We start from the raw sequence: 25,968 nt of genomic DNA, 5'->3' as shown, positions 1-25,968 counted from the left end.
TTCTGCACGCTGGAAAATAAAACAGGGACCACTTTGAGCCTCTAAACCTTTATTTTCACTCTTTCTCTGTCTCGGTCTCTCTGCCCGTCTCTGTTTCCCTCTCTGTCCTCTTCATACATCCTCCTTTCTTTTCCTGCCTCATATTCTTTTCCATGTCTCATCTCCACTCTCTCTCTCTCTCCCGCCCTCTGTCGCTGTTCTGACGTGGCAGATCAGAATAAATGAGTCAGAATATTTGGGTCACAGAACCACACAAGACGCAAACACAGTCAGCTACTGTACAACCTCCACACACACACACACACACATTGGGCCTGTTGCAGTTTGACTTTAAATACTCCACCCAAAACCTAACTATGTCAAAAACTCAGCTCTAGGAATTTTTTGTGCCGTCCTTCGTAAGTCACTTTCACATGTGCGCCGAAGACCCGAGCTTCTGTCGACGTGACCCAGCCTCAGATCGGACTTCAGACGTCCTCCTGCCAGCTCAGTCTGTCTAAGAGGTCTTAACAGATTCATGCAAACCTCCGGATCCTGCACCCTACCTGGGATCAGTATCAGTTCTTAAAGCAGGGTGCAACTTTGGGCTATCCCAGACGAGAGATGACCGACCTGCAAGAATCCTGACAGTATCTTTGGTTGTGGCTCCAACATGGTGGTGCTGTTACTGCGTTCCAGTTAAAAAAACTTCAACTCGGAAAGTCAGAGCAACCCCACAATCCCACAGCTAAAAATCCAAGATGACGGTAGTGCACGTGAACATTTGTAAAACTGTAAAACTTGTAATCTGTGCTGCTCCTGTGTCCCCCCCCCTCACAGCAGATGACCCCCCCTCCCTGAGCCTGGTTCTGCTGGAGGTTTCTTCCTGTTAGAAGGGAGTTTTTCCTTCCCACTGTCACCACGTGCTGCTCACAGGGGGTCCTGTTGGGGTTTCTCTGTAATTATTGTAGGGTCTTTACCTACAGTATAAAGCACCTTGAGGCAGGTCTTTGTTGTGATTTGGCGCTATATAAATGAAATTAAATTGCGCATTTGTGACTCGCTGTGTGCAGCGGCTCCCTCGGTGAATGTGCTGCAGTGGTGTTTTTAAGTGAAAAAAAAAGAGCATTGTGTTGTGTTGCTACTGATGTTTGAATAGCTCCACTTTTTTTTTTTTTTTTGCTTTTCTGATTTTACTACAGGAACAGGCTGAACTCAGAAGTAACATTGTTTCCAGTGAGCGTTTCCACTTTCATTAGCTGTAGGACTGTAGGGCAGCACTGCAATATAAACCTGTATGATTCATTCACAGAAATACAGCATGGGAAGCAGCAATAAGATTAGAGGTCCTAATCTCAGCAGGAAAATACAAACACAAACCTCCGCCCTCTCACTCTTATGTCTCTAAACGTCTCTTTAACTGCTGTTTAGTTAAAGAGACGTTTGAATAATTATGTGTCTCGATTAGTTTGTGCTCAGCTGACTTATCAGGCCTGTCTTTCATAAAACAGCAGTCCTAATCTGCCGCTTGCAGATAAAAAGGTTTTTATGGTATCTTGACCAATCTTTTAGTCACTATGTGACACACCTGACTCTCACCACCGCTTGCTCACCTTGGCCTACATAGGTGTAAACACATAAGCCAAGTTGCATCTCCGTGATTTCATTTCGCTTTACAATGACTTGCATTCATTTCCAGCACAGTGTCTCCGACCCTAACCACAAGTACTGGGTAAAAAAAACCCTTTTATTTTGCCTTAGAAATTAATGTTTTACATTACATCTGTTCTCCCCCCTCACTCCCCAAGCAGGTGCAGCAGATGGTTGAGGCTGCCTCTGCCACAGACCTCTTCCTCTTTAAAGGTCTTCCTCCCCTCGCTCGCCACGTTCCTGCTCATAAGAATCTTCTGATAGTTCCTTGTCTGATATTGTTTGGTCTTCACCTGATTATGAATGTGTGTGCATGTAAAAAATAAATAAATGAATTGCTGGAATCATACTAGATTCATTTCTTCAATTTAACCTTAATTCCAATGATTCTAGTCTACAAAACAAGAAGGAGCTCATTGGATTATTTAGAGGGATCAACTGCTAATGAGGGGCCTGAGATGGTAAATGTAGGATGAAATATTGATTAATTTGTATCTGATGGAACGTGAACCCACATTTGGTACTGATACCAAAAGATTTGCTCAAGTTTACTGAAAATAAAGAAGATAATTCAGCGCTGAAGCTTTGTTTGTTGAACTGTTTAACCATGATGAGCTGGGGAAGGGATGAGATAACTCAGGGGAGTTTAACACACACACACACACACACACACACACACACACACACACCTACCCGGCACATGTCCACAGGTTACACATGAACACTGCAACACATGGACTGAGCTCAGATTGCACAACACACACAATTGTTGCAGCTTCACACTTTGCCCCGGGAACATGTTTGCGTATCTCTACGCCTGGGAGGGGCGTGGAGATACGCACGATTGTGATCAATCTGGAAAAAAAAAATCAACAACCAAAAATCTTGAGGCTTTGCAAATCAGATGCAGTGAGAATAACCTCTGATTCAGCTCATCATGAGTGTATTTCTCATGATCTTGTTGATACAAAAGTACGGCACCAGCAGCATGGAGAGGAAACATTATTACTTAAAAAGTAGTTACACTTATTCTGGCTGACGTTTGAAGGGATTAGGCTGATAATCAGTGTCCTTGTCTAGTCAGTTATGGTAAATGGACTCGTTCTTATATGGTACTTTTCTGTAACTGACCACTCAAAGCGCTTATACAACACGTTTGCATTCACCCATACAAGCACTTCCATTTGGATCTAAGCTAAGAGCTTATGGGCTACCATTCATACTCCAACACTTGCATTGGAGAGCAACTTGGGGTTCAGTATTTTGCCCAAGGATACTTTGGCACACAGCCCAGAATCGAACCAGCAACCTTCCAATTGGTGACCTGCTCTACCTCCTTAAGCCAAAACTGCCCCCATCTGTTCCTCCTTACTGGTTGTAGAAGGAGAATGTGGACGATGGAAACAATGAAATGAGGTGAAATAAGGAGAAACACCTGTGGGGATAACTGGGAGGACTGGTAAGCCCTTAAAACCAGTTCAGACAGACGGCGGCACAGTGGAAGACAAATTCATCCTGATGCTTTTGTATTGACCAGAGTCTCTGACAGCAGTGCAGGCTGTCAAAACAACAAAAATGTCACCCTACTCAACTTTTATGACAGCACAGAATGATACCGTTCTGCTGTGCAAAGCCAAAGACTGTATCAAAAAGATGGATGTAACCACTGGGACATCACTCACTGGTTTCTGTTTTCACTGTTTTTGTGGAGCCTGAAGTGGACATTTTTAGACAACAGGGTGCTATAGTTCAGTCAGCTAATGCTAATTAGTGCCATGTAACTAAATCAGGGCTCTTCAACTTCAGGCCTTTAGGTCCAGTGTCCTGAAGGTTTTAGATGTGTCCCAACACACCTGAATCAAATGGCTGAATGACCTCCTCAGTATGCAGTCAAGTTCTCCAGAGTCCTGCCAATGACTTCTATATTTGACTCAGGTGTGTTGAAGCAGAGACACATCTAAAACCTGCAGGACACCGGCCCTCGAGGCCTGGATTTAAAGAGCCCTGGACTAAATACTTTGGCTCAGGTATGTTTCAACTCTAGATCAGTGTCTGTTTTTATGCAGATGACTCCCCGATTTATTTATTACACTTCATCATTGCAGCTGGGCAAAACAGTTTAACAGATGTTAAATACTGGGTACGAAGAGTAGCTATGCAGCCGGATACTCAACTGTGACGCACCGTGTATTCTGACTCCTATCAAAACCAGTATTACCTTTTGTGGGATCGGAGCTACAGTAGCTCACCTGGATCGGGCCAGCCTTCACTCCCTGCTGGCCACTGCAGACCAGGTACACCCCCACAGGAGCAGCAGTTTTGGAGATGCTCTGACCCAGCCATCGAAATTTGGCCGCAGTCAAACTTGCTCAAATCCTTATGCTTCCCTATTTTTGCTGCTTCTACCTCATGAACTTTGACAACAAAATGTTCACTTGCTCTCTAAATATGTCCCACCCAGTCACAGGTACCATTATTCGCTTCACGCGGCCACTGGTCCTAACGTGAGGCTTCATCGGTTAATCCGACCTCTCGCACTGCTGAGGTGTTTCTCCACCCACGAACATTTGAGGTTTTTCAGCTTCATGAGAGATGATTAATTTGACTCTGATATGTGCTGAGTCAGCGTGGGTACCTGTGAGTGACGCATATAATATCTATATATATATATATACACACACACTGTATATATAGATATTATAGTACTCTGAGGGCATGTAAAAATCACCACACAAACTGCCCAATTCAGATTTACACTTCATTTTAATTAAAAAAAAAAAAAAAAAAAAAGACTAAAATAATTTAATTTGGAGCATATTAAAAATAACAAAAATGTACAATAATTACAAAACCCCCAAACACATACATTTCAGGCCTGACTGTAGACAGAGGTAGGTTTCCTAAAAGATGAAGGAAAAAAAAAAAAAAGTGTATAATCCCTGACTGAGCTCACTAAACTGCTGCTTTGAAGGCAGATGTGAGCGAACTGCTACAAAGTGAACCATAAAGATTTGCAGACACAGAATTATAAGCTTCCCTGAAAGAGCTGGTTTGGAAGAAGAGAGGAGGCAGGGAACAGAAGAGCATGCAGGTCTGGGTTAAACAGATTTTGGCTATCAAAATGTTAACCAGTTCATACACAGAACAGAGGGAAAACTTACTTAAAAAGTAAACAACAACAACAAAACACCTCACCCATTTGCTCAGCGTAAACATTAACAAGGCAACGTCAGCAAATAAATAGCCACCTCACATCCAGGGTTCTGGTGAACATGTTCAGTCTTTTATTTTATTTTTGTAAATAAATTATTTTGTGTTATTACAGCACTCCTTGGTAACATTGAAGGCCATCTTTGAGAACAGGGGAATGTTTAGTAATCGTGGCCCTTATTTAAGTGATTTTAACATCTTTTACAGTTGGATCCATGACAGCAGGTGCACAAAAGCCACCAACTGATCAGTCCATGACACTCATCTCCTTAACTGACAAACCAAATGACTTCTGCAATTAACTGAATCGAGTGCCACTGACTGCAGCTGCTGCAGCTTCCTTCAGCCTTTAAATAATCTCAGATGCTGAGTCCATCATTTAACATTATCCAGATGTTTAGCCCTGCCTTCTGCTACAGCAGCACAGCTGCAGCTCAGTCTTCAGAGAACCTGAATGCTCATTAATATGGCTGGTTAACATGAGAACACACACACACACACACACACACACACACACACACACACACACACACACACACACACACACACGGGACTGAACTAGTGTTGAAGTGAACTGAGGCCGAGCACAGCTGTGTACAGTAGTGCCATTAACATTCACTGTTCTGCCAACTGATGTTTAGCACGGAAAATAAAGGCTTATGGGCTCGACACACGGGGAGCGACAAACGACAGCGACGAATGGGCCGCATCGCCACTGGGGTGAAACCTAACACACGGGACGCGATAGCGACGGCAGCTTTGCGAATCGCGCTCTTACGTCACTCGTCTCCAAGAAATGTGATTGGTTATGAAACTGGAGGGATTTAGACATTTTAAAAGCAGTCCGTGTCAGACACGCCAATAAAGATGAGTCTGAAGATTTTATTGGAACTGACAGAAATCTTGCTGTTAAGTCTCCTCTACAAAGAAAAAGACAACCTCGCGTTCATCCTATATTAGCACAAAAGTCCTCTCTATCCGTCTGTTTAACGTTAGTCTTGCGCCAACACGTTCTCATATGGCTGCCTTTTATGTTTAACTCGATAATCACTGCGTGAAGTGTCATATAATATAGGAAAGTCAAACACAGCTAAAACGATGCTTTCCTTCCTGCTGAAAGTGGTTGCAGACTGCAGCGTGTAGCATACTCTTCGCTCATTGGTCAGTCAATGAAACTCTTGCTGATTGGTTTAGTGCCACGCGACAGCGACAAAAGTAGAACATTTTCCAACTTTGTTGTGTCGCGTCGCCTGGTCGCGTGTGCACGTCTACGTGTACGAGCTCGAAATTTCACATGCACGAACGTCGCCGGTCGCTTAGCTGGAGGAGGGCAAGCGATTGTCGCCTCATCGCACAAGCTCCATAGGAAATGAATGGAGAGCGAGCGACGTCGCTCCCCGTGTGTCGAGCCCCTTAGAAGGGTAAAAGGCACCTGTATGGGCAGAAAGTCAAAGTTAGCAGAGCAGCTCAGAATGGAGGGATCAATGGCAAATATGGCTATAAGACATCCTGACAAAACAAATATTCAAGTTTCATTCAACCGTTCAACACTGTGCTGCTGCAGCGGCTTCCAGTTAATCGGGACAATGTGTGGTTTAAAGACACTTTCATGGGATAACACGGAAAGAAAAATTATTTTTTTTTCTCAGTTTGCATTCAGGTTGAGAAGATACACAAAAAAATAAAAAAAAAAATCCACAAAAACAAACAAACACACACTACACTCTACAACAGTCAGCAGTCAAGCCATGAGAACGATTAACTGTGATGTTAAACGTCCAGGAAACAGTGTGCGTACACAGGCCAACTGCTGTAACCATATAAAAACTTTGAAATGTTAACCTGTATGAAAAAAATATATCTACAACCCCCCCCTCCTCCAAGTCTATAAACACCTAAATGTCCACTCCTCCTGGTCCATTACCTACGAAGCCGCTCTAGTCTGGCTTTCAGTGCTTCCTGTCTGGCTCTGAGTTTGTCTTCCTTGGTTTGCAGTCTGTGAGACTCGTCCACCAAACTATGAATACAGTCTTTGGCCTTCTTCAGGATCACCACCTTGGACGCCTTGTCATTGTGCGACAATTCGGGCACGTTGTCACGCAGGCGCACGAAGCAGTTCTTTAGCTCGTTGCGACGCTGCCGCTCCATCACATTGTGAGTCCTTCGTCGCTCCTCCTCATCCTCAGTCTCTGTCGAGTTTCGGGATGAGTAACGCGACGAGGATGATGAAGAGGAGCTGCGAGAAGAGTAGTGGAAGCGCGAAGAGCCGTCGCTCCCTCGCGAGCGCTTGAAAGGAGGCGGCGACGCCGGGCAGGGAGCAGCGTAGTTGTGCTGCAGCTGGATCTCGAAGTGGTGCCGCTGGAGAGCTCGTTGCTCCTCTTCGTGCTTCTGCTGACGGGCGGACAGGTCAGCCGGCGAAGGCTGAGGGGAGGGACTCGAGGAACAGCGGCCCACCGTCACCACGTCAATTTCCTCCTCTGTGAGAGAACAAGAAAGGAGAACGGTTAGAGGAGCGCACACACGGGGACAGCAGCCAGCTGTGAAAGTCTTTGCTTCTGTCGAGTTTATAACTGGAAGATTTAAAAACACATCAAGATCCCAGCACAATTAAAACATCACAACAAGCCACCGTATCCTAAGTGATGCGTGATCCTCCTGCTGTTTCTGGTTTACAGCAGGGATGCTGCCGGGCTTCAGTCACTGCAGTGACTCATTAAAAACATTATGGATGGAGCCACAACTCTTACTGCTAAACATGAGTCACATGCTTTTCCTCCTAAAACCTCATCACTTAATGTCACTGAGCAGCTTAAACCTCACACAGCTCAATAACAGTCTTCAGTCATTAAGGCTTCTGCAGATTAGAAGGTGGGCGGCTGCTGTCCTGATAAAGTCAAGAACAACTGGGCTCAGTGCCAGTAAACATTAACAGGCTTATCAATGTCAGTGAGGCTGTTCTAGGCGTGTGTTCATACCGATAAGCACTAAAACAACAAAGCAGGAATGAGATCAAAGCCTGACCTAATCATCAGCACAACAACTTAAACATTCAACTCACCAGAGTCACTCGATGAGTAGTTGGACATCTCTCCACCAGCTGATCCATAGTCTGATGTGGCCTCACTGGGCTCACTGGGCTCTGGAGCTTCCATAAGGCTCTGGCAGTCAAGCATGGAGCCGGCGATCTCCTCAAAGATGCGGGTATCGATGTCACACAGCCCCGGGCTGGAGCCGAGTATTGTGGAGACGAGCTTCTCCTCCGCTGCAAGGCACTGCCAGAGGTGGTCCACGCTATCTTCCCCCAGAGCAGAGCTGGGGGGGCTGAGCTCGCCCTCCTTCTCCCCATCGTTGGATGGGAAGCAGTCATAGTTCCAGTTGACCTGCAGGTCGTGGTCCTCCAGGAGAATATCCGACACGTAGCTGAGTTGGTCCTCCTTGGACAGAAGCTTATCGCCCCCCAGCCCAGGCTTCATGGGGGGAGACTGCGGAGGTGTCGGCAAGCCCTGGATGTCTTTCATCAAGCTCATCAAGTCGTCGTCAAAGAGCAGCGGCTCTGAGGAACACCAGTCCTGAGGGAAACTTTCCAACATGTTTGAAATCTGGGAGAGCAAAAGTAAAATATATAAATAGAGATAAATTAAAAGAGAGGTAGTGGAGCTTATGAAAATCCAGAGAAGCTGATCCAGTAGTGTTAACAGCAGCGCAGAGTCAGCGTTTAGGGGGTTAATCCCAGCAGCACCTGTTTGTAGTGAAAGTTTAAACCAGTTTCTCCAGAATGAGTCCCAACCTGCAGGCGCTAGCTTTTTATCTGTGTTTACATCGCTATAACCCCGCCCCTTAAATCCCCCAACCCCACCCCCCCAACCCCCAGAAGATTAACACCCCCTCCCCATTACATCACAGGAACAGCTGGGACAGAGGCAGAAACTTTACACTTCTTTCCACCGTTTACGTTGTTCCCTACACACAATAATGAAAACATCCATAAATGAAGTGAGGCTCTCTCTGCCATGGAAAACAACACTAAGTGTAAAGGCTGGGTTTCTGTGTTAGACAACACAAACTCCTGCTGCTGTTAGACACCACACACTTCAGCTTCCCTGGAGAACACAAAGGCAGTTTCACAACTCTGTGCATTAAGTGTTCAGCACTTAAAAAAAAAAAAAAAGAGGGGGGGGGGGGGGGGGGGGGGGGGGGGGGGTGGGGGTGGACGGTGATAGCACATGCTGACTTTCTACCCGGTCATAAAACACTGACTCATCAAAATATAATTTTTAATTTTTATATATATATATATATATATATATATATATATATATATACACATACATATACACACACATACATATACACACACACATACACATATATATACATATATATATATACACATATACATATATACATATATACATACATACATATACACATACATACATATACACATACATACATATACACATAACAATACATATACACATACATACATACATACATACACACACAGAAAACGCATTCCTCATGTAACTAACATCGTTTCAGCTGGAACAGCCTGACCTGTAGCCCTATCTGGGGGAGGGGAGGTCCTATAATACTCCTGTGGGGTCGTACGGTATGTGCCTGTATAGCAGGCAGGGTGGGAGAACAAAAGCAGCAGTGTGTGTCCGGGAGCTAAATACTGCCTTTTGCCACACAGCCTGGGAAAACCTGAGCCACAACTTAAATGCAGAGCACAGACAATATGATGAGCCAGTAAAATTATACAGTTTCCTCACTTAACATCCCAAACGCGTAGCGTACAAGACTCCTGACTAAGACTGCCCGGCACTGAGCGCAGCTGGAAGGTGTAAACCCAAGAAAGGGCGAATTTCCTAATGCGGATATGAACGCATCTGCCGTGAGGCGGCTCTGCCTGCGTGCATCTGCAAACTCTGCTGTGCAACGACTTAATAAACCAGATTTCCCAAAGTGCCGCTTTCACAGAGACAATGCACAGCGTGTAAAAGTGCATCTCCGTGTGAAATAATGAAAGTCAACCGTTCGGGAAAGCTCGAAGTCCCGACAAGGATCCAAAGGTTAACAGGCGTGGACGGTCATTTAAACCCCGCACGCGTTAAACAGCGCCGGGACCCCACGTGAAACCGGCAGCCGCTTTTTCTTTTTTTTTTTCATTTGAAGTGCCGCTTTAAACTACACGAAAACCAAAATACAACAAAAATGCGCAAAAGCACCGGACTCACATGCACGCAAATGTGCTGCAAAGAGGTTTGTGACAAATCACAGCTGCCTTACCTTTAACTGCTCTTAAATGTGAATGAAGACAGAAGAAGTAGTCCTAATTATCCAACTAAGTCCACAGAGACGAGGAAAACACCTAGAGGATTCTGTCCCAGCGAATCTTTCTGCGTGTAAAACTGAAGCTGGAACAGGGTAACATCGCTGGAGTATCCTGCTTTTTCTTGTCTCCGCCGCCGCGAGTAGCGCCACACTGAGTGGGTGTGGCCCTGCCGGTCACCGGGTTTAATAAGCCTGTGCGCCGACCGTCCTTCCGCCGCTCTTAAACTCGCGCCAAAACGTAAAAAACTCTCAACGTGTCGTTAACGACAACGAGACCCACCGCTGTCATAACCGCCGTCGGTTCTTCTTTCAACTAAAACCGCCCGGAAAAACAGGGGTGATAGCAAGTTGGTTTAATTTCGCACTGAAGTCGAGGCATATAGTTCCGGCGGAGTGATACCAGTGGGCTTGGTTTCCAGGAATATGGTGGCGGTAAAGTTGGGAACAAACACACGTGGACTGGGAAAAAGCCGGCTGTCTTACTACTGCCTGCCTGTCTCTCATTCTCGCCCCAGGGCGTCATTTGAAGCCATGAGAAAGAGCGAAGCCAGTAAAAACTATTTAAATACTTATTTTTTAAGCAAACAGTAACGTAAACAGCACTTAAGGTGTTAAAGTGCATTTTGTTACGTTTATGAATCATTCTGATAAAAATTAATCATACGTCTCACTCATTACGGAGGAATGTGGAGGACACACTAACACATTTTGGCATTTTTTTACAGGGTAAGGGGCTCGTAGCCCCCCACACACACACTCACTCTTTGTCCCTTTAACTGTAACATGAGAAGGGGAGACAGGCTGACAGACAGATGGCTGAGTGCTCTCAGCCACGTTGTCCTCCAAATCCAACTCTTGCAGGAGTGTTTCACCATCCATCCAACTGCACCTCCTCCCCCCGCTGCTACTACTACTATCTTAAACTGGAATTTTATCCACGCAGGTTTAAAGTAGGCTAAGCTACTGCACTGCTTATGCACAATTACCCTTTCAGACCCGGGGGGTATATTTTTTTAATCTTTCTATTTTGTGCTGACCTTTCAATAATGCAAGTATTTATTTATGTATCATGCATTTAAAAAAAAAATATATATATATATATATATATATATATATATATAATTTTTTTTTTTTTTTGCAGAAGAATTCAGGCATAACTGAATGTCTCAATCAACATTAAAAACAAAAGCGTATTTTATTGGTTTTGTTGTTTCTTAATAAATACTTTAAACGATCCTTCTTTGTAATAAACCCCCCCCCCCCCCCCCCCATACTGTAGTCCCGCCTCCTCTGAGCCCATTTCGCTGCTCCACTTACGTAACCGTCCAGGATTTGCCGGTACACGTGCAGACCCGTCGGCCAATCAGAGTGGGATTCATCCTGTTCACGTGAGCTCCCAACAAAGTCCAAGAAATATTGTAAGAAAAGCTCACACCACCCACTTTCTATTAAACCCAGCACACGCCTTTATGTTCAGCATGAGCTCCAACAAAGTATTCATGACTTTTTAAAGTGCATATTCAATAACATGCTCACAACTTAGAAAGTGCAAAAATATGCATTTAGTCTCCACAAACAGAGGCTCGCAGCCCCCTGCCTGTATCCATACATGTAAATAAACGGCTCTTCTTTATTATTCACATGTTGCTTTTTCTAAGCGCCTTCTGCATTTTTACGGGTAATCACAGCCTCACAGGTGGTCTTTCACATGTAAACCACTTTTTTTTGCCGAGTGTGAAACTTTACTCTAATCACAGTATTGATGCCACACAGACAACAGCAGCAAAGCCGCACTGAATCCATCCATCGGTCTACTTTCGTCTGCTTGGAGGATGGAGGGGGTTTCTCTCTGTGGCAGCTGATGCAGAGCAAAAGAGAACATTTTGTTACAGCAGCAGTGAACAGGCACGCAGAGCGGGCTCATTAAGTAGGTTAATGTGCCACCTACAGGCCAACTGGCAGACCGACTGGTGGTTGGCGCAGTTTCGCCTCGGAATGCTGAGCATTTTGACTGAATGACTGGAGGCTTTTTTTTCTGACTAATTTCTCAATTCTGGGATTTCCACAAACTTTCACATGAATCCCGCCCCAAACATCTGCACCAGAACACGAAACCCAGCTGAGATCACATCAGCTGAGTGTTAATACATGGATGAGTCAAGTTAAAACATTTACCAGCTCAGACTCTGTGCAGTAAAAATTAAAATCAGAATAATTTGAGGTCTGTTTCTCAGCATGTGAAACCTTTAACCTTTTAGAAACACCTCCATTTACCAGACATCAAAGATGGAGATGTTTCTGAAAAGTGCAGTAAATAAATCCGAGTGGGTAAGGTCCAGTTTTCTGTTACACTTCTTTCTGGTTCAGATCAGATCACTGAGTGATGAGCTAAACGGGTTATTGACTGACAAACCGACTGACCGGGCAGTGAACTGGATGGCATAAGAAAGCTATTAGGACACACACACACACACACACACACACACACACACACACACACACACACACACACACACACACACACACACACACACAGCAAAGCCTCAGGGGTGTGAGAGAGGGAGGAGGCAGGAATGGAATTACCACTGTGTGTGTTCTCCACTACGATCTCCTCCTTATTAGGACTCCTCATCCTGCAGCGTGTCTGTGCAGACAGACAGGCTGCTGCTGCCTGTCTGTCTGATGCATGCTTTAATTAGACAGCAAAGCTCATTCACATCGAAGCGGCGCGCACACAAACTCTGAGCTGGAGGTCTGCTTCTGGTTCAAGGCTGTTGTTGGACAGAACCTTCAGCAAAGTAAATCCACCGATGTGTCTGTCTGACGATGACTGCAGTAACAGTCTGATGACCACAATCAGACTTCCTGCATAATAGTAACCTATGCACAGTCTAAACCTTTGGTATTAGATAGATAGATAGATAGATAGATAGATAGATAGATAGATAGATAGATAGATAGTGTATGCTACTCTCTTGCACAGCCTCAGTCTTTTACGTAACCTCATTTTTCTTTTTCTTTTTTAATCACTGTTGTAAATATAAAACTATCGTGCATTATCTTGCCTCAAATAGCATAATTACTCAATTTAAAATTCAGGCACGCTATGCACGTAGTTGTTTCCACTGAGTCAGATGAAACATCCACATCATGGGTGCAGGAAAGCGAGCTGATAAATGCTGCTTTTGTTTTCCAAAAAGATCTCAGGACAGAAGTTATTGTTGTATGAAAAGTAGCCCTGAGCAGAATTTCAGATAATCATCTTGAAACCTTGACTCCTTAATTTGGGGAATTTTCATGCTTTCAATGACGTTATCACGCTGTGCCATTTTTACATGTTAACTTAAACCCCCGGGGGCTCATAAAAGCCCCCAAATATATTCCTGAAGATGTCATGTAATTAAAATGAGGGTGTTTACTGACATTTTTCCTGATAACTAAAACCTGTAATTTGCTGCTGGTGGGCCCTGAGGATCCTTTCAGATAAGCTAAAATAAGAGAATAATTGTACTCTTTTTATCTCTGAGGATTTTGGGGGGTTGGCAGGAGGGGTGTGTGTGTGTGTGTGTGTGTGTGTGTGTGTGTATGTGGGGGGGTGCTTAAGGGCATTGCTGCAGACCAAAACAGTGTGGTGGAGGGGCATCAAGAGGACAAACAGATCCTGACCCATCTCAGAAACCCTGCTTGTTTTACACCTCCGGGTCTGCTTCCAGCTTCAGATCTGCTGCATATGAAAACCAGGAGAATCTGACTCAGTCTGATAAACACATCAAATGATGTGACCTCACCAGTTATCCTGTTTATTCATTACTACCAGAGTTCAGCGAGGTCCATATTATCATCATCTTGAATATTATACAGAAAGATTACTCTGGGATCCTCCAGGTAAGCTCACTTTACTACAAGGGAACCTTTGTCACCTTCTTTACCCGAAGTGAGAAAGAATGAGGAAAAGTTGTTGACTTAGAAACCTTTTCTGTCATAACTGCAGGTCACCGAGGTCATGTGGGGAAAGACTAGAGCTAGTCTGCCTTCATTCCTTTGAAATTACAGCTTTATGGCATCACCACAGGATCTTAGCAAACTGCGTAATGACAGACCTTCACAAACACAGAGACGCAGCATCTCTAAATGTTAGTGCTGTCCTGTTGCACAGCTACATGTGGATTTGTCCTGAAAAAGTCACAGCGATACATTTTCAGCTCCCAGGTTACAGTCAACAACATGTTACCATCACGCCTCAGCCTGTGAGGCTCCCAGCAGCATCACAGAGGGAGGGTTAATGATAACAGCAGAATTAAAACATATTTAATATCAGCAGGCTAAAGATTAACAACACTGCAACAAGTGTGTGTGTTATTCCACTTTCACACAGCCCCTTTTACCTTCCTCTGCTTCATGTATGAGATTAAAACATGAAACATTTAAGTGTCTAATGCAGATTTATGATTGCACTGCAGATTTTATCATTTGAGTTGTACTTGATGACCTTTTTTAATAGTTATTTATTTCTCCCTCTGCTCATTTACTGTGAAACAAGCACCTTCATTCATAATATATTGTTAATAATATATTTTTCTAATAGAAGTAAGGGAGGTGTTGCCACTGACTCTCTTGATTATTTTCAGATTTGTGAGTGCAGCGATCTCAGGATCATATCTTTGTCTTTGTGCATGTGATGAGGCTCTGCTGGCTTCATCAGGTGAAAAGATTCGTCTCCGGGTGATGACCTCCAGCTGGCAGCGGGGCAGTTTGCAGCTCAGTGTGAGACACTGGGGATGAAAATTAGCACCTCCGAGTCTGAGGCAGCGCTGAAAGGTTTGACTGCAGCTCTGGGTTGGGGAGCGGGTGCTGCCTCACGTGGAGTTCATGCATCTCGGGCTCTTGATCATGGTAGGAGGACAGTTACAGATTGGTGGGGCGTCTGTTCTGTTGTGGTAAGGAGGGGGGAGGCTGTTCCTCTGCAGTGAAAGGAGCCGGCTGTGGTGGTTTGGTTATCTGATTAGGATGCCTCCTGGGTGGATTTCTCCAAGGATTTTTGGCCATTTCCTACCAGGAAAAGACCGAAATGGAGTGGTTGGATGAAAAAACTATACATCCATCCGTTTCCACTAATCGAGGCTCATTTTTTGTGCGTATCCCCACAATGAGGGACAAACTGGCCCCGAACCCTTACAATTACTATTGTTTCAGAACAACGAGCTGGAAATATCTGGGCTTGAGATCCCAGCCAGGAACTAAGACAATACAACAAAAACACCAAACAGAGCCAGAAAACATAAAGCACAGCAGCCACCAGCAGCTGGCTTTTAAGGTTTTAAGTAGTTACGGGTGGAGTTTTCCTTCAAGGATTTAAATGGAAGCCGGCGTTGACTGACCTTAGTCAGCTGCTGGAAGAAGAAGGAGGAAGAGGGGCAGGCAGCCATGCAGCATTCCTTCTGGGAACAGCCTTCTTGTGGTGTGTGTGTGTGTGTGTGTGTGTGTGCGTGTGTGTGTGCGGCTGCACATACTTGGGGGTAGTCATCAAAGGGAGTAACCACAGCTTTGCCAGGAACATGTAAAAGGGCATCCTGCTGTACTTTCTCCAGGGCTGTGTGTGTGTGTGTGTGTGTGTGTGTGTGTGTGTGTGTGTGTGTGTGTGTGTGTGTGTGTGTGTGATATTTCTGAACTCAAACAGCATCTTGGTTGATCTTTATGACTTCAAAAGCACTTTTTGAAGCTGAAATCTATTTTTCATCATTATGGTTAGAATAAAGTTCAGCTGTAGGGTATGAGGAGCTGGAGCACATCCTCAGTACACACTGATACTGTAGAAAGAGCCACACGGTTGTTGTTCCCGGTCTTTTGTCTCCACGGGCTGTTTAACTCTTATATTTCTCTATTTTCTCTTTTAAACTCTTTAGACTTCTTTCTTACTTTTACACCTGTGTGAATTGGCTACAATCTACACCTTCTCCTGTCTTACCACCAGTGACCATTATAATTTGATAAAATTCAATATGCAGGTATTTAGAAAAGGTCTCTGCTAACCTTTTAAATGGAGATCTCCTGGTCACTGATACAGTCTGGGAGTCGGCACTGTCGCGCGGAACCTCGAAGCGGTGATTATCGGTGGCCCTCGATCCCTCCTTATTCCCAAGAAACTCAAAAAGCTCAAACAAAAAACATCAGCAGATCAAAAAATTCCTGTCCAATCACGTCGGGCGTTACCATCTGTAGAAACCTGCCATCAGTGTGTTCGTTTATCAGACAGCAATTACACCACAATGAAATAAGGAGTCAATTATTAAATTTAATTAGCCGCTTCACACAGGTTACAGATCGATCTGGACCAGACAGCGAACCATGACTGAGCTAAAAACAATAACCAGAATCAGGGCATTATTCTGATCCCCTCTTAAGTTCAGGTTATTATACTCAGAGCTCATCTGCTCTGTTACATCATGCAATAAGACATGTGTGAGACGAAGGCTCCCAGCAGCCGTTTCTTCACGTGGCCTCTGAGTTTCTCCTTATCGCTTGTTTGGTCTACTTGTTGTCTCTGGCTGACCATCGCCACCCTGCCAGAGCCTCACAGATGTCTGCACGCCGCCTCGTCCGCACACATTCACACTGGATAATTATGTTGTGATGTCGCTGAGCAGCTTCAGGAAAAATACTAGTGTCAGATGTAAAGACTGTACACAAAGAGGGTCAGTCGAGGAGTAGATGTGACGTGTAGCACTGAGCGGTCCTTTTTGTGTTTTTTTTTCACATTCCTGATAAATTTGCCTCTAAGTATTTCTACCAAATAAAGGAAAAAGTCTCTCTAACGTGGTTAAAATCAAAGGTCTGTCTGAACTCCGACCATCGTGTTCCAAAGCTAAGTGAACAGTTTTGTTGCCTGAATCTGAGGAAGTACTTTTAGTGACTAAAACTGACCAAACTGCAACTGAAAAACCAAAGGGAGGGTGGAGTGGGTGGAGACGAGTGTCAGGGGTGATTTATGACAGAAGGATAGCAGCAGGAGTGAAAGTTGAGTTTTACAAGATGGTACCTGCTATGCTGCACGGTTTGGAGACCAACAAAAACACAGGAAGCCGAGTTTGAGGTGGTCGAGTCGAAGATGTTAAAATTCTCACAGGGAGTGACCAGGATGGAGAAATGAGGGGATCGGAGGGGCAGCTCCGGTTTGTGTGTTGGACTTGTAGGACTTGTAGTTCAGCAGTACGCTTAGCAAACCTGCAACTCATGGTTCCACAGATACGTCCATCTGCATCCATCCGCTCAGACAGCACGAGGAGAGTTTCCCACACTGCAAATGTGCTCCCATGTAGTCCTCCAAAATCCCAGCTGCTCGTCACTGGACGTGGATGACCTGGATGAGTTCACCAGGAATGGGAAAAGTGCGAAAACAGTCATCAAAGATCAAAGATGCGGCATGAAAAGCACAGACGGAGGCTGCAGGGACACTTTTAACACTCGGTTTCACTTCAGCAACAACAACCAACAACAACAGCACGTGAGAGTAGTCCACACTCTCTTTGTATCACATGTTTGTGACACTGCCGCCATCTGACAACAATCACTCTGTGCAGGTAGGCTGGCAGTCCGCGTCGCGCCATCCCAGCTCAAGCATTAGTGGGCGGAGCTTATGCAGCAGAAGGCCATGCATCAGGTGTAGAAGGCCTCAATGCAACACAGATTCAACACAGTCCTCCAACCTGTGTGTGTGCCCAGTAAATGGACCAATGGTTAGTCAGAGGTCTTGTCACGCCTTTGCACTTGCTGTAGAAGGAAAGCCAAATAAAATTAAATTAAATAAAATAGTCTCTTCCAGACTCAGTTAGTACGGCTGATTAACTGATGACTCTGCCACAGGTTTACTGTAACATGTAGTTCTGGAAACTCGTGTTAACGAAGTACCAGTTGGTTTATAGTATCATTGTTCTTGTACAGAGACTGATGTCAAAGCAGCTCTTCAGCAACATAAACCTGAAGGTGCCTGGGTGGTGTGGGCTTGAATTTCTGGTATTTATTGAGCACATGTGTGTGTCAGACAAAACCTGCGATATTTTTATGTTTGTTACATTAATGTGACTCTAATTGTTATTTTTTCTCTCTTTGAGATCATGTCACATGCTGATTGTGATCCATCAGTGTTCTCTTGGTGTTTTGAAGTCCTTCGGTCTTCTTCAGGGTTTCCTGGTGTCAGCGTGCACACTCAGGGCAGTATGAGTTATGGTGTCACCTGGTTTTGTAGTGGAATTGTATGCAGTGGTGTTGGAGTGTTGAATTTCCCCCTGTGACCCTGAGTTGGATGAGCAGAATAAACCCCCAGAGAAACAATGTTGGGGAGGCAAGGCTGAGATGGTTTGTGCAGAGGAGGGAGGATGGATGTGTTGGACACAGGATGTTGAATATGGAGCTGCCGGGCAGGAGAAAGAGGAAGACCACAGAGGAGATTTATGGATGTAGTGAAGGAGGACATGCAGAGGGTTGGTGTGACAGAGGAGGATGCTGGGATAGGGTGAGATGATACACTGTGGTGATCCCTAAAGGCAGCAGCGAGAAGAACAAGGACTCAAATGATGTGCCATCACTGACAGGAAATAAACCCCAGTCTTTGATTTTTTTATTATTGTGATTTTATTTATGAATTTTATTTAGTCACCTCGCTCTTAATGTTGCCTCCCCTGAGCACTGACATTTCTCCACTCTTTATTATGACACAGACACTAACACATCAACATGTGACCGACTGCAAAGGCAGCCTCACTGGGAAACATGTAACCAGACCCCTTCTCTCCCCGTCCTCCTTCATGGGTTCATGTGTGTGTTTCTCTTTCTCCTTCTTTACTTCTGCTTTCCCACGCTCTGAAAATCACTTCATTCATAATAATTTCAGCACACATTAAATAATCTGTCTACTTTTCTTTCAACAATCAGCAAGTTTCAGTTCTTTAAACCAGCCTTTCAGACACACTAACGTGCACCAGACTCCCATCGTCACATCATCTTCACTGAAGGACAACGCTCAGCGATAGCCTGAGTCTAACTGCCAAAATATTGCCATACGCCTTCAAATGATGTCTCCATATTTATCCACATTTATCGCTAAAGTAACCCACTGTGAAATAATGCAACATGTTTTTCAGATTGTTGTCCCTTACGTCTAACATGATCCTTCTCTGCAGGAGTCAGCTTCAGACTGCATGGAATATGTTATACCAGTAGGTCCCATTCCCACATCCTCTCCTGATCTGGGCCCTCCCTGATGTTTCAAATTAATAATAAAATAAAAACATTTCCATTTTCAAATACAGTTCAGAGTTTTTATGCCATGAAGACGTTTATGTGACTGTTGACCTCTGCACAGTGCACATACAGAGAAGCACACAGTTAAGCCACAGCTTTGTAGCAGGACAGATAATGCTGTGCACGCTGGCAGATAATAAAAAGTTTGTCAGACAACCGTCAGAGCGGTTTAAAAACAAGGATGGACCGTTAAAGATGTGCCGTCTGGTTCATCGCTGCTGGGATAGACCTGGATGAAAGTGAGCGCTAAAGCAGCAGGAGAGGGAAGTTATCCAGAGCCGGAAGCATCTAATGAGAGGATACAAACCTCAGTCTCAGGGGACGTTATAAGAAAAATACAGACTGAAGCTCCATCACACTTCTACATCCTGAGCAGCAACGTCGTCCTTCTCTGCCTGCCGCCGGGTCACAGTCGACCTCAGTACACGTCCCTTTGCATCCCACCGAGCTTCATTTGGAGGATGATGTCACTATTCAGGCCCACACCTCTGTCCCTCTAAATGTTTGTGAAAATAGATTCAGACACAATATTTCTCTAAATTCTAATTTTAGATCTAATTAAAATACAGTAATATAAATGAGCTACTATTGCACTGCAATCCCACTTTGATGAACCCATTTCCAAGCACATATGAGCAGAGGTATGTTTTCAGCTGTGGTCTGGAGAAATTATAATATCTGGCTTCCACTTTTTAACTTTAGGACCAAACTGGCTCTTAAAGCAGGACTAATGAGAGATGAGATTATGTTGGAAACAGAAAGCACATGGATATCATGTAAGTGCTTCACAAAGCAAATTTAAGAAGTGAGAAAATCCCCAGTGAGAATGAACTGGACTCTAAACTGTGTCAGTCTGAGAAGGAAAACCTTGTTCTAAGTTCCAGAAAGCATATTTAGTGAAACCTCGAGAGTTCGTTAGACCAGCGCTGGTTTTCAGTTCTGAGAAGCGAGTCGGTTACTTTCTCTGTGAACCTAATCTGCTCACTGGCAGGTTTCCTTCAACAGACCCTGAGTTTCTTGTTGTAATCTCCCCCCCGCAGAGCCCGGGGCAGCTTCTGAGCATGGTGGGTCCTTTAATCAAAGACTCAAATTCACTTTGTCATGCATCCAGAGGACGATCAGACCCCAGATGAGCTCTCACTCGGTGACTGGTTTATGGAGCACTGCAGATTTTCAGCTCATTGTGCTTCCACCTGGAATGACACGTGCTTTATAAATAAAGTGTGGTTTGCTTGCTTCTACTCATTTAATCATTTATGAACAACATTCTTCATGCATTTATTCATGACTTTGAGGCTGGAGCAGATTCTTTGGTTTGTTCGGTTTCTTTGCCACGTCCCTCATGTTCAAACACCATCTGCAAGCTTATAATGTGTTCCTGGGCACAGACCTGTAATGAGCATCAAAAAGAAGTCCTACACAATCATCAGAACTAAAATGATTTGGCACATATGCTCCGAGCTCATCACCCCACCACAGAGACCTAACACCTACAGGTGGATGCTGAGGTGGTGGAGGATGTGAGGAAAGTGAGTTTCCTGCCTGAACCAGCTCTCAGGTATCTCAGCGTTTGTTAAATAAGAGTCTGCAGTTATTGCTCTAAAACCTTAGACGGGCTTTTGATTCATCTTTATTTTGCAGCCTGTCGCGCTGAGAATTTGCATCAGTAGCAGACTTGACTTTCACTTCGCCTTCAGTAACTGAAGGACACTGCATTACATACACTGTAACCAGCAGCATCTCCTGACAGTATGTAAAAAACATTTGTTACAGTTACATTACAGTCAGGATCACTTTGAAGCAAACATACAATATTTTGTGTTAGTAACACATTTGTTTGTGAGACTGACAGGAAGGTGTCACCTGATCAACCGAGACAATAAAGCTTTGAGAAAAGTGTCAGCCGCCATGTTTAACCCGGCTTTTATTCTAAGCCTAACTGAGCAGTTTGGGAGCCTGCAGCCTGCAGCCTGCAGCTGTATTGTTATTGGCTTGTTCAGTACTGTTTATTCCTCGTATGCATTTCTGCATGGCTCCATCAGAGTGAGAATAACAATCATACAAAGACTTACATATGTCAGCAAATTCTGTTAAAACTATTAGAAAGGAGATGAGATGTACAGTACCAGTGAAAAGATAGGACACACTCATCCAGGGAAATGGAAAAACTTGGGGAACAAATAAAACCACAGCAAAGGGAGAAAACAGTCCCAACATCACACCACGCATAAAACACCAGCATACAACAACAAGGTAGTTAACACATAATGCACAATCATGAATGCTGGAAACGCAGGCACCTGCATAAGTTACATCACAGACTCAAGTCTATATCAACAGTTACATAGCACCCAAAAAGTGCTGCATGTCCCTGTTATGCTTCAGCAGAAAGGAAATCAGTTGTGTGTGTATGTGTGTGTGTGTCTGTGTGTGCGTGAATTGTCTGCTGTGTCAGGGCAGATAAATGAATCCCGACTGACAATCAATGGATAACAGAAACACACTGGTCCACCCAGAGTGCTATCAGCCACAGCAACACTGCTGTCTTAACACACACACACACACACACACACACACACACACACACACCACATAAATGTATACACACATGCGCATGCTCACTGATAAGAACCACTTCTTTTTATTATGCAACTCACAGCATCTGCTCACTCACAGACACACTATCACTTGGTTTCAGACAGGCATCTCACTTCCTCCGGCCTCACACACACACATACACACACACACACACACACACACACACACACACACACACACACACAGTTACTGCTGAAACTTCTGACTTCTCTTTAAGCAGAAAAACGTTATAAAAGGTGGGTTTTCCTCAGAAACACTCCACCCAGCATGAATGAAGACACATTTACCACCACACTAATGAAAGGGAACAATGTTGCAATCACACCACAAGTTCTTGGCTTTCTATCTAAATGTATTGCAATCTTTTTTTTTAATTAATACACCCCCCTCCCCCCATGCATATTCAAATATTGGAGTTCATTCATCTCTGTATACAGCTGCTGGTTGTAATTCTCCAGCAACACTGAAAGCGTGCCAGAAAAAAATGAAACCATTGTTAACTAAAACATGATGAAAGTGCAGCATTTATTTTGGAGGAGCACCTTCACCTCATGCCACACAAAGTTTTGCCATTGCTGCTGTTTTTCACTTTCTCTCCAGTGGTGTTAAAATTTTATTTATTTATTTTTGCACGTTGCTCCGTGTTGCAATAATAAAAGTAAACTAGAAAAAACATTTCCTGAAGAAAATGCACTGTGAATGCTGCAAGCTGAAAGATTGCAGCTGAAATGCTAAGAAATGCTTCCATCCATCCATTCACTTCCGCACATCCTGTTAAGGGTCGCGGGGGGGCTGGAGCCTATCCCAGCTGTCATAGGGCGAGAGGCAGGGTACACCCTGAACAGGTCGCCAGCCTGTTGCAGGGCCAACACAGAGGGACAGACAACCTTTCACACTCACATTCATGCTCTCATTCACACCTATGGGCAATTTAGATTAGCCAATTAACCTAACCCCAGTAAGTGCATGTCTTTGGAAAGTGGGAGGAAACCGGAGTACCCGGAGGAAACCCACGCAAGCACGGGGAGAACATGCAAACTCCACACAGAGAGGGAGAGCCCTGGGCCAAGGTGGAATCGAACCCAGGCCTTCCAGATGGTATTCTAACTGTGAGGCAGCAGTGCTAACCACTACGCCACCGTGCTGCCCCTAAGAAATGCTTCAAAGAGCTGAAACTTTATTTGCTGAATGAGCTTCAACAGCTGAACTGCTGAACTGCTGAATTGCTGAACAGCTGAATAGCTGAACAGCTGAATAGTTGGACTGCTGGACAGCTGGAAAGCTGAACAGCTTAAAAGCTTGGCTTTATTTTAAAGCCTAAATGGTGTCTCTAGCTGAAATGCCAGGAAATGCTCCAAAGAGCTTAAATCTGGCTGAAAGAGTTTAAGCTGGTGAATGAATGCTCAATGGAAAATTTTTAAAGTTTGGAGTAAAGTGGGACTTGAACCTGCTCTGTCTGCTTCTTGTGCATTGATGGTCCCCTTTTCTACCACTGAGCCAACAGTAGTGTCACACATACAGTGAGGTTTGCAAGCATACATATTGGAGAGCTCTGCCAAGCTGAATGCTTGTAAATGCGCCAATTGAAAACACCTCCCAGGTGCACTTCTTACCTGCTGAGATGCATGCACTCTGTCAAATTTGCCTCTGCACACCTGTCAAATAACTGCTTCTAAGTCAAAAACCATAGCTCCTATCAAAATCATTTTTGAACTGTGAGCGTCACAAGGACCTGCTCTAAACAGTGGTGTAATTTTTATTTTCCTGGGCTCAAAAGCGTGGCTGTGGGAGCAGTTTAAAAAAGGTGCTCATTTCTGCTTTGGAGAAAATCACCTCTCTGAAATTACTATGGAGGTTAATTAAGGAGTTGGAAGGTACTGTTTGAACGCTTACAGTTTAAAAAGTGTACATTTGACAGGGTTTAGAGACACATTGTTTGAAAGTAGAGAAGCAGCTCTACATTTTGAGCATAAAATGATGGCTGTAGCGCAAAGAGTGTGGACACAGCGGCAGTTTAAAAATAAATTTTCCACCTGAAAGTTTTGAAGTCTCCCACTCTACTAATCAGGCTCCCACTCTAGCAAACGCAATACACAACCATTCTAAACTCTGAAACAGCTGAAAAAACACCTGAAACTTAAACGCTCACTGTGCTTAAACCATAAAAGATTTTGAAACACCAAGTAATAGCTGAATAGCTGAAAGGCTTGGCTTCATTTTAAAGCTTAAATGGTTTTTCTAGCTGAAAGTATGCTGAAGTTATTAGCTTTTAAAGCCTGAAAGGTTTTGAAAAGGATTTGAAACTTCCCCATTCATTTTGAATGGCAAAAATGAAGATTATAAAAATTTCAATATCTTAAAAAGTATAAAGGTTACAAAAAAGAAAAGTAATAGCATAAATCTCCAGAACAGGCTGAACGTTTTGATACCAGAACGGTGTCTGTAGCCCAAACGCTGCTTGAGTTTTTAGCGACCGAAGGTTTTTGGAGTACAAGAGCAATACTGTGAATGCTGCAAAGCATTCACAGTAATGAAAGTGAGCACAAAAACATGTCGCTTACACGAGCACGACTGTCCACTCAGCTATGCCTGCAGCCATAGTAACCACAACTGCTACTCTGCGCCCTCATGGATGCCGCTCTCGGTCAGGATGCCTAAAGCTGCACGAAGCCTCCATGCAGCTCTGATTCCCATCATCCTGATGCATTTTTGGCAGTCTCGGTGTTGCTACGCACCACATAATCAACTGTGAGTCCTGGAAAGTCTTGAAAGCATTTGGAAAATTACCCAGTTTTTGTAATTTTGCCTCATCAAACACGGTGTGACTGAAATGCAGAGTTTCAGCTTTAATTCAAGGGGTTGAACAAAAGTACGGCACTAACTGTTGGACAACTGACTGACAAGCAGTTTCACAGCAGGATGAGATTTTCCCCCTTGATAAATTAAGCACATACAAAGATCACAGATCTGGGCTCGAAACCAAGATTAGCTTAGTACAGAATGAAGATAAGATAAGACTTTCTTAATCCCACAGTGGGGAAATTCACCTATTACAGCAGCAGGAAGATAAAGTGCAAAAAAAAGAGCAACAAGCAAAAACACAACAAAAACAGAAGAAAATGATTGCACCTCTGTGGATGTTATTGTGTTAGGTAATCTAATGGCAGTAGAGCGCCTTCCTGCTCAGGGGATGTAAGAGTCTCGTGCTGAAGGAGCTGTTCAGGGATGTCACAGTGTGCTGCAGGGGGTGGGAGGGCTTGGCTAGCATCCTTCTGTCCCCCACCTCCTCGATGGAGTCCAGCAGACAGCCCAGGGCAGAGCTGGCTCTCTCAACCACTTTGTTCAGTCTCATCTGTCTGTGCTGCCCCCTCCCCACTGCAGAAGCCACCACAGTGTCATAAAATGTCTGAAGTAGAGCCTTGCACACACCAAAACACCTCAGTCACGGAGGTTGCTGTGGTCTATCCTCTCCATGGTCTTCATGAGGTGGGAGGTCAGGGTGATGGGCCTGTAATGGCTTGGCTCCCTGGGATGTGCTGTTTTAGGCACTGGCACCACGCAGGAGCTCTCCCACAGGGCTGGTTGCTGAGTCAAAATCTGTTGAAACCCAGGATTAACTCGTTTGCGCAGGCCTGACCTCCAGCGGTGACTTATCCATCCCCACTTTTGCTGTTACGTTCCTCCCCAGGTGCTGCTCCACATTCTCCCTGTAGCTTTTTTCCTGATGTCGAGCTTCAGCTCCTGCTGTATCTCTGCAGCTCCTCCTTGTCCCCTCAGATGAAAGCCCTCTTCTTCTCGTTAGCAGAGCCTTCAGTTCAGGGGTCACCCAGAGCTTGTTGTTGGTAAAACACCTCATTGTCTTGGATGGCAGAGTTTACCACACAGAGGCTGATATCA

General features: G+C 44.4%; 1 protein-coding gene across 1 annotated transcript; it reads right to left on the bottom strand.

Moving 5' to 3' along the window:
- Positions 1-6,141: 6,141 nt before the first annotated feature.
- On the bottom strand, positions 6,142-10,341 carry mych (myelocytomatosis oncogene homolog). The gene is made up of 3 exons (XM_030728453.1): positions 10,132-10,341; positions 7,898-8,438; positions 6,142-7,316 (listed from the first exon to the last, which is right to left on the bottom strand). Exons 2-3 carry the CDS (start codon positions 8,427-8,429, stop codon positions 6,760-6,762), a joined length of 1,089 nt encoding a protein of 362 aa, XP_030584313.1. The 5' UTR covers positions 8,430-8,438; positions 10,132-10,341; the 3' UTR covers positions 6,142-6,759.
- Between the last annotated feature and the right edge of the window lie 15,627 nt (positions 10,342-25,968).

The sequence above is a fragment of the Archocentrus centrarchus genome, chromosome 5, assembly GCF_007364275.1.
Source record: "Archocentrus centrarchus isolate MPI-CPG fArcCen1 chromosome 5, fArcCen1, whole genome shotgun sequence".
NCBI classification, from domain to species: Eukaryota; Metazoa; Chordata; class Actinopteri; order Cichliformes; family Cichlidae; genus Archocentrus; species Archocentrus centrarchus.
This window is presented reverse-complemented; position numbering and strand designations above follow the sequence as displayed.

What these genes read in the sequence shown, in the direction of transcription:
- mych (XM_030728453.1), bottom strand. Translation starts at nt 8,429, where the DNA reads ATGTTGGAAAGTTTCCCTCAGGACTGGTGTTCCTCAGAGCCGCTGCTC. An exon ending in CTACTCATCGAGTGACTCTG is followed by an intron (nt 7,317 to 7,897) that starts GTGAGTTGAATG and finishes GTTCTCTCACAG; the next exon opens with AGGAGGAAATTGACGTGGTG.